The 12,052-nt window shown below is 33.4% G+C and overlaps 1 protein-coding gene across 1 annotated transcript in view; it reads left to right on the plus strand.

Moving 5' to 3' along the window:
- Positions 1-8,704, plus strand: part of Cand1 (cullin associated and neddylation dissociated 1) — a 34,089-nt gene extending 25,385 nt beyond the window's left edge. Inside the window, exons 9-15 of the mRNA XM_004861093.4 lie at positions 1,063-1,204; positions 1,569-3,062; positions 3,797-3,892; positions 5,134-5,303; positions 5,502-5,666; positions 7,007-7,114; positions 8,127-8,704. Of these exons, the coding sequence (XP_004861150.1) occupies positions 1,063-1,204; positions 1,569-3,062; positions 3,797-3,892; positions 5,134-5,303; positions 5,502-5,666; positions 7,007-7,114; positions 8,127-8,351 (2,400 nt within the window). The 3' untranslated portion in view covers positions 8,352-8,704. The remainder of the gene's footprint in view (positions 1-1,062; positions 1,205-1,568; positions 3,063-3,796; positions 3,893-5,133; positions 5,304-5,501; positions 5,667-7,006; positions 7,115-8,126) is intronic.
- Positions 8,705-12,052: the final 3,348 nt, after the last annotated feature.

Genomic DNA, 12,052 nt, shown 5'->3' on the forward strand with positions numbered 1-12,052 from the left:
TATTGGGTGTTTTCTTCCTGTCACATATAATCCCTGTAAAAGCTATGGATTCTGTACTGTCTATTTTTTATAGATTATAAAACATGTTGAAAGAGATTAAACCAGGAGAGGAGAAAACACATATTTCATCTTCTTTACAGATAGTGCAAATGAATAAATTTTGTAAATATATTCATAAAGGTAAATGTTGATTAAGTTTAGAAGGGAATGGGAATATGTGGAGTATTTAAGCAGTAAAAGTATCTGGAATCTGGGTGTTTAGTAGACTCAATAAAAATTCTGATAATGTTCTGAGGAATTAGGTGATTTTTTTTTTGTTTCTACTTTCACAGTTGTGACTTGTGTTTGTGTAGTGTTCTTGTTGGTTGTTTTTGTTTTTAGTTTCTTTGTTATTGAGGAATTTTAGAGCTCTGTCAGGCATCCATACAATTTGTCAGTACAGACCATATTTAAGTTTTACTGACTAAAAAATCAGGATTTGGAACAGATATCTGAATTCTGTTCCTGCTGCTTGTAGCTACTTTTGAAGTAGCTTTTTGTTTTTGTTTTTGGTTTTTTTTTGTGCCGGGGATCGAACTCTGGTCCTTGCGCTTGAGCAGCAGGTGGCGAAACCACTGAGCTAAATCCCTGGCCCTGAAGTAGCTTTTATTCAACAACAAAGTGGAAGGAAAAGAAAGACTGATTTGATGGTTACTTTCTTATACTTTTTCTTGTTTTATTAAATGTTTATCTGTTCTTCCATTTATAAATTACATTCCTAAGATTTGGTTGAAGGTTATTTTATTATTTGTTTTTTGCTTGTCTTGTGCACTTTATAATAAAAATTTATCAAGTAAGATTATTCCTGTTTCAGACATAGTGAACATATAGATTACGTACAGTAAACTTAGTTTTTGTGTAACAGTCTGTTAACTATAGCACTAGAGAGCCAAATTGGAAATACAGCCCTCTTTCCCTCCTAAAAAAGATAAATGCCTGTCTCCTTATTTTCCGTAATTCATTGTAAGTGGACTGAAGAAATACCAGTGAATAAACCAGTTAATGAGTATGTGATAATTACAGGTTCCCAACATTGTTAAAGCTCTGCACAAACAGATGAAAGAAAAAAGTGTGAAGACCCGACAGTGTTGTTTTAACATGTTAACTGAACTGGTAAATGTATTACCTGGAGCCCTAACACAACACGTTCCTGTGCTTGTACCAGGTATGAAACAAAAATCTCTTAGGGAATTTATTATGGGCTTCTTATTTTATGACTTAGATAAGCTAAAATAATTGTTTCCTATAAAAGGGAAATTTGTGATAACTTGCTCCTAGAATTTTTTATCTAACCATCTTGAAAATATGAAGTTAGGCATTTGTAAGCAAAAAGTTTAAAATTTTACCCTAAAATCTTTGGCTTTAATACTTACTACAGATTGTGGATTTCTACTACTATAGTGATAATATGGTGAAGGTGGGAACTTTAACAGTTTCCCCCAAGTTTTTTAGGGATTGATTTAATTTTATCTTTTCTCAGAACTGCACAGAAATGATGAGACTTTTTTCCTTGATGTTTGTTTTTTTAGGAATTATTTTCTCACTGAATGATAAATCAAGCTCATCGAATTTGAAGATTGATGCTTTGTCATGCTTATATGTGATCCTCTGTAACCACTCTCCTCAAGTCTTCCATCCTCATGTTCAGGCTTTGGTCCCTCCAGTGGTGGCTTGTGTTGGAGACCCATTTTACAAGATTACATCTGAAGCACTTCTTGTTACTCAGCAGCTTGTCAAAGTAATCCGTCCTTTAGATCAGCCTTCTTCGTTTGATGCAACTCCTTACATTAAAGATCTCTTTACTTGCACCATTAAGAGGTTGAAAGCAGCTGACATTGACCAGGAAGTCAAGGAAAGGGCTATTTCCTGTATGGGACAAATTATTTGCAACCTTGGAGACAATTTGGGTTCTGATTTGCCTAATACACTTCAGATTTTCTTGGAGAGATTAAAGAATGAAATTACCCGGTTGACAACAGTGAAGGCATTGACGCTGATTGCTGGGTCACCCTTGAAGATAGATTTGAGGCCTGTCTTGGGAGAAGGGGTTCCTATCCTTGCTTCATTTCTCAGGAAAAACCAGAGAGCTTTGAAACTGGGAACCCTGTCTGCACTAGATATTCTAATTAAAAACTATAGTGACAGCTTGACAGCTGCCATGATTGATGCAGTTCTAGATGAGCTCCCACCTCTTATCAGTGAAAGTGATATGCATGTTTCACAGATGGCTATCAGTTTTCTGACTACCTTGGCAAAAGTGTATCCCTCCTCCCTTTCAAAGATAAGTGGATCTATTCTCAATGAACTCATTGGACTTGTAAGATCACCCTTATTGCAGGGGGGAGCTCTTAGTGCCATGCTAGACTTTTTCCAAGCTCTGGTAGTCACTGGAACAAATAACCTAGGATACATGGATTTGCTGCGCATGCTGACTGGTCCAGTTTACTCTCAGAGCACAGCTCTTACTCATAAGCAGTCTTACTATTCCATTGCCAAATGTGTAGCTGCCCTTACTCGAGCATGTCCCAAGGAGGGACCAGCTGTCGTAGGTCAGTTCATTCAAGATGTCAAGAACTCAAGGTCTACAGATTCCATTCGGCTCTTAGCTCTCCTTTCTCTTGGAGAAGTTGGGCATCATATTGACTTAAGTGGTCAGTTGGAACTAAAATCTGTAATATTGGAGGCTTTCTCGTCTCCTAGTGAAGAAGTGAAATCAGCTGCCTCCTATGCTCTAGGCAGCATTAGTGTGGGCAATCTTCCTGAATATCTGCCGTTTGTCTTGCAAGAAATAACCAGTCAACCCAAAAGGCAGTATCTTCTGCTTCATTCCTTGAAGGAAATTATTAGCTCTGCATCAGTGGTGGGCCTTAAACCATATGTTGAAAATATCTGGTCCCTATTACTAAAACACTGTGAGTGTGCGGAGGAAGGTACCAGAAATGTGGTTGCTGAATGTCTAGGAAAACTCACTCTAATTGATCCAGAAACTCTCCTTCCACGGCTTAAGGGTTATTTGATATCAGGTGAGTATCTATAGATTTTCTTACCTAAAAACATTGTTGATAATTGGCCTTAAAAGATACCTGAGGGAGGAATTAAAGTCATCTCTGAATTTTCTTGTATGTAAAAGCTATGTATGTGAAGTAGTATCTTGTGTTGTAATGAAGTCATATTCAAATGACATTGTTTAGAAGGATTATAATTTTAGATCTAGTTCCTCAGCTGACTACATTTTAATATTACTGTTTTAATGTTGGAAAAGATGTAGCTCTTAGCATAAAGAGCTTATGGTTACTAATTATTAAAATTGGTGAAAATATTTGGTTCAATTGAAAGAGCTCAAGAGATTTCAGTTTTACCAGTGTCTGCCCTATTCAAATAAGTAGAAGGTGGTAGTGGCTATTCTTTAAAATTGTTTTCTTTTTTAATTCGAAAATTTTACAAGATATTTATGGAATTAACTAGTTCCCTTGTGAGGGTTAGTTCCTCTATTGCTGCTTTCCCAGGTTACCTCCTTCACAGAAGAAATTCTTTGTTTTGAAATCTAATGGAATTGTATTTCATAAGGTGAGTAAACTTTGCTCCTTTAGTATCCTGAAAGCCATAAGAGAAGTATTCTTTTTTTTTTTTTTTTTTTTTTTGGCCAAAGAGATCTTTAAGGAATTAAAGATACTGGTATTATATGAAGTGGTTTGAAAATGATGCCCATAGACTTTAGTGGACTATACCAATAGACTTGCAATTTATTTTTAACTAGGCTCATCATATGCCCGAAGTTCAGTGGTTACAGCTGTGAAGTTTACTATTTCTGATCATCCTCAACCTATTGATCCACTATTAAAGAACTGCATAGGTAAGTGGAAACAAAGATAAGCATACTGATTAACTGTTTTGAGGAAAGACATTTAAAGAACCATTAACTGAGGAGTTTTATTTTTATTGATGAGGAATTAAAATGCTTGTAGGTAATTGTTTTATTTAAAAGATTAATGAGGAATAAAGGTTGAAAAATAAGATCATTGACTATGTGGTCTTATAACTCTAGGGAGTTACAGTTGCTTATACTATACTTGCTTAGCTTGAAATTATTGCCTGATAATTTTGCAAATAACTGAAATTAACAAATGTACCAGCATGTCTTTAGAGTCAGCTACATACTTGGTATCACAACTTGGGAATGACTAATTTTAATGAATAAAGCAAAAGATACTAAATCTCTCTCTCCAGTCAAAAGTTTCATCTTGATTATACATGAATCTCACTTGTACTGTTAGGGCCCCTTTTTTGATTATTGTTTATAATCCTCCAGTTCCCAAGGGGACCGGTAGAGATGACCCCATATAAATTGGAAACAACCTAAGAACAAAAACAAAAAAATAAAGTTGGTTAGAGTTAATTCTCAGAAGACTAAGAGGAGATGGCCAAGAAAAACTAGAGCCATTTAGATGGATCACCATCTGTAATTTCTTCTCTTCATTTGCAAAAAGAGGTAGACTTAAACCTGTTTTTAAAGTAGCTAGATGCTGTCTTTGGCATTTGTCCTATGTTAGGTTTCAGATTTCTTTTATGCCTTTACACTTTCATAAATCCAAGTATTTCTCAGTGATGATAGACGGAAGTGAGAGGTTTTTTTGGAGGCACATTTCTATGTCATTCAATGTATACCTGTTAAACAGTATTTCATCTTTATTAGGCAGTGAGGTTTGTTTTCACTGTGTTCATCTTATTTTAAATTTTTTTTATTTTTTTATTTCCAGTGAACTGTATGGAGACTCTTAAAAGTTATTAGTCTTTGTCTCTCAGCTGTCTTACTTTTTCTACAATCCTCCTTATAAAGTATCCATAAAAGTAATACACTCTCCGCATTGTAGATGCTGAGAGTAGATTATCAATTATCAGTTGAAAATGTACTCAGCTTCAAAATGGTAGTTACCCTGCTGCGAAAATAAACTTTCATGATTCACTTACTATTTCATCAGATTCTTTCATGACCATTGAACAAGTAACAGTGATACCAACAATAGTAAACTAAATCAATTTAGAAGAAAAACAGTGTATGTTATATCTTCATTTTATTGTAACTGAATTTTTCAGGTGATTTCCTAAAAACTTTGGAAGATCCAGATTTGAATGTAAGAAGAGTAGCCCTGGTCACGTTCAATTCAGCAGCACATAACAAGCCATCACTAATAAGGGATCTGTTGGATACTGTTCTTCCACATCTTTATAATGAAACAAAAGTTAGAAAGGAGCTCATAAGAGAGGTAAGTTAGCTTACATTACCTGAGCTTTTTCTCTTACTTTTATTTTGTTAAATTTTATTTATTTACTTATTTTTGGTGCCGGGGATCGAATTCAGGACCTTGTGCTTGCAAGGTAGGCGTGGGCACCACTGAGCTAAATCCCTAGCCCCTGTCTTACTTTTAAATATCACATGTGCATGTTCTTTTTTGTTTTGACAGGTAGAAATGGGTCCATTTAAACACACAGTTGATGATGGTCTGGATATTAGAAAGGCCGCTTTTGAGTGTATGTATACACTTCTGGACAGTTGTCTTGATAGGCTGGATATCTTTGAATTTCTAAATCATGTTGAAGATGGTTTAAAGGACCATTATGATATTAAGGTAAGGTGTTTGTGACTGTTTATGGAATATTTTAGGAGAAAGCTTCACTTTGTAGCATCTTTTACCCTAAGAGAAAATTTGGGTTGTCTGTAAGATTTTAGTAGGCATCTTATAACTATAATATGCAGTAGTAGTGAGGCAGTGTAGCATCAGCTGATACACAAGAAAAATCCAAAACCCTTTTAATTGAAGAAGTAGATTGAACACAAACATTTTAAGAAATGCTTTTGCCAGTTTGCCTTAGAATAGTCCCTACCTTGATCCTTTCCTTCAAAAGAGGAGTCCAGACAGGTTTTGCTCTTCCAAATATAAAAACTGATTTTTTTAACCTATCTTGGTGTTGAACTGTAGTTGAAACCATGGAGGATTTCCTAAGTTTCCCTGTATTGATTAATTTTCTTGGGCTATCTTTGGGGCTGATTTGAATAATAAATATTTTGTTTACCTGAATGATTTTCGTTTTTCAATATAACATACTTGTTTATCAAGAATTTTCTTAGTAACAAATGTTTTCAGATACACAAAGCAATCTGTAGAAGCAACTAGAGAGGAGTCTTACTGCTTCTTGAGTTTAGATCATGAAGTTTGCTTGTAGCTTTTCATATTCATCTCCATTTTAAATATGAACAATTGAAAGTTAATTTGAAAAATTCAAAAAATAAATGTATTCTGTCCTTTTCATGTGCTCTACATTAGGACTTTTGGCCAGGCAGAGCAAAACTACCTGAACAGAAATTGAGCCTTTCATATTTTCATATATAGTAGTGACCTAATCCTTCCAAAATTCAATGAAGAGAATTCTCAAAAAAGTAATAGATTATGTTTAATTCTATAAATTTATAGCCTAAGAAAAAAGATTATGGATTATCAGGTCTTGTATGGATTAATCTGAATAATAGCCCCTATTCCTTCTGAAAATCTGTTAAAAAGTTATTTAAAAGCTTTCCTTCCAGGTGAGTAATTTTTAGTTCAGTGACTTTCAAATCTGGTTGCACATAAGCTTTTTAAAAAAGAATCTAAGGCCCTATCCTGACAAGTTAAATAAAAATTTCTGAGGGTGGGGCTGATGAAGGGATATTTTTCAGAAGCTTCCCCAGTGATTCCAATATGCACCCAAGATTGAAAAACATAGTTTTGTATTCTGGGACCACATGATAGTTGAGGTCCCTCTAGTATGTACCTCACATAAGGTTTGAAACAAAGCTGTGTGAGTTTGAATGGCAGATTACATTAATGTAAAGCTTTCTTTTGCATGCTGATCATTTTCCTTTTAAAAGGTTTGTCAGAACTTGGGATATTCTTTAGAAAAATATTGTTTAAATTTTGTCAATTTTTTATAGATGCTAACATTTTTAATGTTAGTGAGACTCTCTACACTTTGTCCAAGTGCAGTGCTACAGAGATTGGATCGGCTTGTTGAACCCTTACGTGCTACGTGTACAACTAAGGTAATCGTTAATAGGCATCAGCTTACACTAAAATTGGGGTAGGATTTATCAAGTATAGAGATAGTATCCAATATCCCTATGTACCCTGTAATATTTAGGTTTAAAGTGTTAAAATTTTGTGACCATGAATTCTTTTGTTTTATAAATTTTATCATTTAAAAGTTGAAAATTCCCCAAGACAAAATTAGTTTTCTTTTTCATATATAACATTTTGAATTAAGATTACTAGCTTATTTCATTTCTAGTTTTCCAAATTTAACTATACTGGTACCTTATGTAGCAGATTGTTTAAAAAGTTAACCTATTATCTGTGAATGTTTTATAAAACTTAGCCGTATCAAGTGCTGCTCTTATAAACATTTGTTTATTGCTATAACAATTATTTTGAGGTATTGATAATGGGATGTAATAAAAGAGGAAGTATTAATTGTAGTTAGGGAGCGAAGCATAGGAAGAATTTTTTTTTATGGCCAATAAGGTGAAACAACGCTTTTTTTTTTTTTGTACCGGGATCGAACTCGGGACCTTGCACTTGCGCAGCAGGCGGTGAAACCACTGAGCTAAATCCCTGGCCCTCAAGGCTTTTTTTTTTTTAATGAAAGAATTACATGAATAAAGGCATGAAGATGTTATGTAGTGTTTGAAGAATAGTGGATAATAGGGTAGCTAGAAATACAGTTTCATGGTAAGGGCCAAAGTGTGACTTGTTAATCAGTTAAGACTGAGTTTTGCTCTGTTTCTACCATGTTGATCGGATTTTCTATTTTTATAAGGATCTTTGTATAATATATTCCTTTGAAAAGATTTTGCTACTGATTTGAAAAGAAGCTTAAAACCAGCTGTGCTTAGAATATGCTGTACCATTTCCACCTATGAAAATCTAGCATTGCTGTATTTACCAGGAGTTCTTATGTGTTTAAATTTTGTTCATAGAAGTGCATATTATAGCATGCATACATATGTATAATAATATATAGTCTACCCTGTAATCTAAATTTATTCCATGTTACAGGTAAAGGCAAACTCAGTAAAGCAGGAGTTTGAAAAGCAAGATGAATTAAAGCGATCTGCCATGAGAGCAGTAGCGGCACTGCTGACCATTCCAGAAGCAGAGAAGAGTCCACTGATGAGTGAATTCCAATCACAGATCAGTTCTAACCCTGAGCTGGCAACCATCTTTGAAAGTATCCAAAAAGATTCATCATCCACTAATTTGGAATCAATGGACACTAGTTAGATGTTTGTTCATTACGGGGACGGTTACCTTTGACCATACAATGCACTGAATTGACAAGTTCATCATAAGACATGAAAAGAGAAGTGTCTGAAAGCTTCAGGAAGTTCCACTTTCTTTTATTCATGGCGACAGTTTGTTCAGCTTTCTTCCATTATTGTTTTTATAGCATTTATTTCAAAAATATGTATTTCCATAATCCAGAGGTTGTAAAACCACTAATGTTTTTAGTGGTTAGAGCAACATTTTAAAATGGAAACTAAAAGTTAGGATTTATGGAGTGTGGAGAGAGGGTCCAGTATCTTATTTACCCTGTAATGTTTAGGATTAAAATGTTAAAATTTTGTGACCATGAATTTCTTTGTTTTATACATTTTCTCAAAAATCAAGAATTCTACAAAAACAATGTTTCTTATATAACTTTCTCTTTCAGCAACATAATTGATTTTTAGCTGACAATATCCATTTTAGATTTGTTACATTTCAGAGGGCTTGGCAGTTTTAAAAAGATAAGGTAACATTTTTTTAAGTGTGAGGACTACCAGTATCCCTGTTGCACACACTAATTTTTGCATGAGCAAGTTTACAAATATGTATTGTGTGTAAAGCAGCATGTGCAATTATTCATAATACAAAGTTCAAATAAGTATTAGTGCAATTTTCAGATACTTATTTTTGCACAGAAAACATGTATCTGAAGAAAGGGGGAGAGAGGAGTAATTTTTGAAACTTTAGTTTTCCTAATCCCAGTGTGAATTTTCAGATGTTTTTAGCGAATCAAGTCACAGTAACAGTTTGCCATTTTTTTCCATTACAAATTTTGTTACACATTTAAAATTTGAATGTTTACTCAGTTTTTCTCAGTTATCCATTTGTGTGTGTTTCCACCTAGAAATTCTTAAAGCCAGATTTTTTTTTCATTCTCTTTGGATGTCTGCATTCCTTATTGATAGATACAAATAGTGTGTCTGCTTTTGAATTTTGTTTTTAGGAAAATTCTGAAGCCAGCTATCACAGGTTTGTTAATATTTCCTTTTAGTTAAGCATTTTTCCTGTCTTGTGGAACTAATTTACGTACTGTACTTGGTAAGTTTTAACTGCTTTTCCTTATTAAGGGATCTGTGCTGAGAGACAAAGCTTTTTGCAGTACCTCCTATTATAGTAGAAATTTTATTCAACATATCCTTCAGTGAACTCATTTCACACTGTAGCCTCTTCCTTCAAATTTGTGGTGCTCCTATAATAGTAAGAATTAACTTCTGAAATAAAAGGCATCTCTTAATGCTGTGCAAGCATGGTTTACATGTATTGAAGGAGGCAGTTAAATTGAGTGACCAATTTCAAGCAATCACATATTTGAAAGCTGCACCCTTTATTTTTGAAACTGTGAATTAGAAATACCTAATTTCCTGCTGTATTACTCATCGGCTTTAATATCTGAATATGCAGTGGTTTTAATTAATAACATAGTTTGGTTTTTAGATTAACTTGATTTTGAATGTTTAGATGATAACACAAAAATTGCTACTTTTCAGGTTTTGATTAGTACATCGACATGGAATATAGTTACATGAAGTTGGTGCCATTTTGAAATATGGCAGGTGATAATCTTATACCATAATTTGCATAAAACTGTAATAGAAATTTATTTTGAGCTGTTTATATGTACTATGCATTGCTGTGGTATAGATGTTGTGGCTATATTTAAGTTTTGGGTTATAGTTTCACAATAAATTACAATATTGCAGGCTCTAGGACTGAATAGGAGACTGACAAACATATATTGTTTGAATATCTTAGTTAATTGCCTAAAGTTAAATTCAAATTATTGTTCCTTTGTTTTTAATGTCCAACATCCATGTTATTTTTATTTATTTTTATTTTTTTAGTATTACAAGCCAGTTTTTTTTGTTTTTGTTTTGTTTTGTTTTTGACATAGCTGAAATACTGAATAGATACAGCTTTTATAGTCTTGGTATTAACTTACCTATGTATTCTGCTTAACCCACCTGTTTATTCTCATACTTAAAAAAATTAGTAACAGAAGGAATGTTCACAATTTTAAATGCCTAGTTATCCATATTACTTCATACTTGTAATGGTGATGTGGTCCAGATACTGGTGTAGAATTAGCAAGGTCTAGCAAGATGGGGAGTCCAGACATATTCTACCACTCATGCTGCTCACTGGAAATGTTCGGAAGTTCTGCTTAAGAATTCTCTATTCTTTATTCTCCATTCTTTATTGTAAGTCTAAAAGGGGTTATAAGAGTAGCTGTTTACTGATTTTCATGAGGACATTTAAATTACTTTAGAGCTTTTTTTTTTCAAGCTCAACATGGAGTTGAATTTTGAGTTTAGGTCATCTTCCAAAATTAGGGCAGAAAGGAATTTTGGTATAGAGAGAGAGGCCTAGCCTAAAAAGCTATTTATAAAATCAGGAGTGCTGAATTATAATTTTTAAATTGATGATCATATATTAGTGATATCTGAAATCTGCCTAACCATTAGCAATTCAAGTTCTTTTTTTTTTTTTTTTCGGAACGGGGGATCGAACTCAGGACCTTGCGCTTGTGCTTGCGAGGCAGGTGCAGTACCACTGAGCTAAATCCCCAGTAGCAATTCAAGTTCTTAAAAGTTGAAGTATGTTGACTTCACCAAATGTTTGAGTATTTATGTAATTTTTATTTAAAAATAACCAAATTAGCCTTTTTTTATATTTAAGTAATTAAAGAAATAACATAGAGGTATATTTAATTAACCAGTTCTACGGATGTTCTGATACCTTCACATGTGGCTCAGCCTCAGACATATGAATATGATCATACAGTCATGGTTGAAATGCAAAATGATGAAGTATATAAAATTTCGAGTCATTGAAGAATTCAATTAACCTATTAAGCTTTTTAAAGCTGTAGTCACATGACAAAGTATAAAGTAATACTTTGTAACTGAAATAATATTTTCTACCCATGTTTTTATTAAAAAATCTTAAATTGTTACAATTACTTGCTGATCTCTAGATATTTAAATATTAAAAGCTGTAAAATTTTAGCAAATAAGATTTGGATTCTAGTTCTATTTTAAATTGAATCCTAATTTTCAAACCACTGCCACCCCAGATTCATACCTTTTTTTGACATCTTATTTAATATTCTGTGGAATGGAAAATTGACAGCATAGTAACAAGTCATATGCTGTTTTGAAAAAAGTTATTCTGGTTTTAGCTGATTTTCCCAATTAAGTGAAATTCTTTTATACTTTTGGTTGTAAAAAGTGGAACACAATGGAAGTATCTGGTCCCAAGCTACCAAAAACTCAGCAGATAAAGTTTTTTTTTCGAAAAAGCAAAGTGAAATCACCTATTTTTCCTTTTCATACAGTAAAGTTGCATGTTTTGCACAAGATCTTTCAGCAACGTGTTTCTGCTCTTTGTAATATAGAAAGCTAGCTCTGAATCCAAAATGGGATTTGTGTTTTTATATGGCATTTAAAGAGCCAGCTTAATTAAAATTATCAAGGAGCTAATGCATATAATTGTACTTTGTTGGATCCTGTTAGATATATGTGTTAGATTTCAGAATGATTTTTAATAGAAGAAATCTGTTTTTAGAATATTAATTCTCTGGCCTTCATACTTTTAAATTCTAATCTTACGTGACTATCTGGATGATGTTGGCAAGTTCAACTGTTTTGCTGAGGTCT

This window comes from Heterocephalus glaber, unplaced genomic scaffold, assembly GCF_053883595.1.
Source record: "Heterocephalus glaber isolate CG9 unplaced genomic scaffold, H.glaber_assembly_v1.0 deba00001569, whole genome shotgun sequence".
Classification (NCBI taxonomy): Eukaryota; Metazoa; Chordata; class Mammalia; order Rodentia; family Bathyergidae; genus Heterocephalus; species Heterocephalus glaber.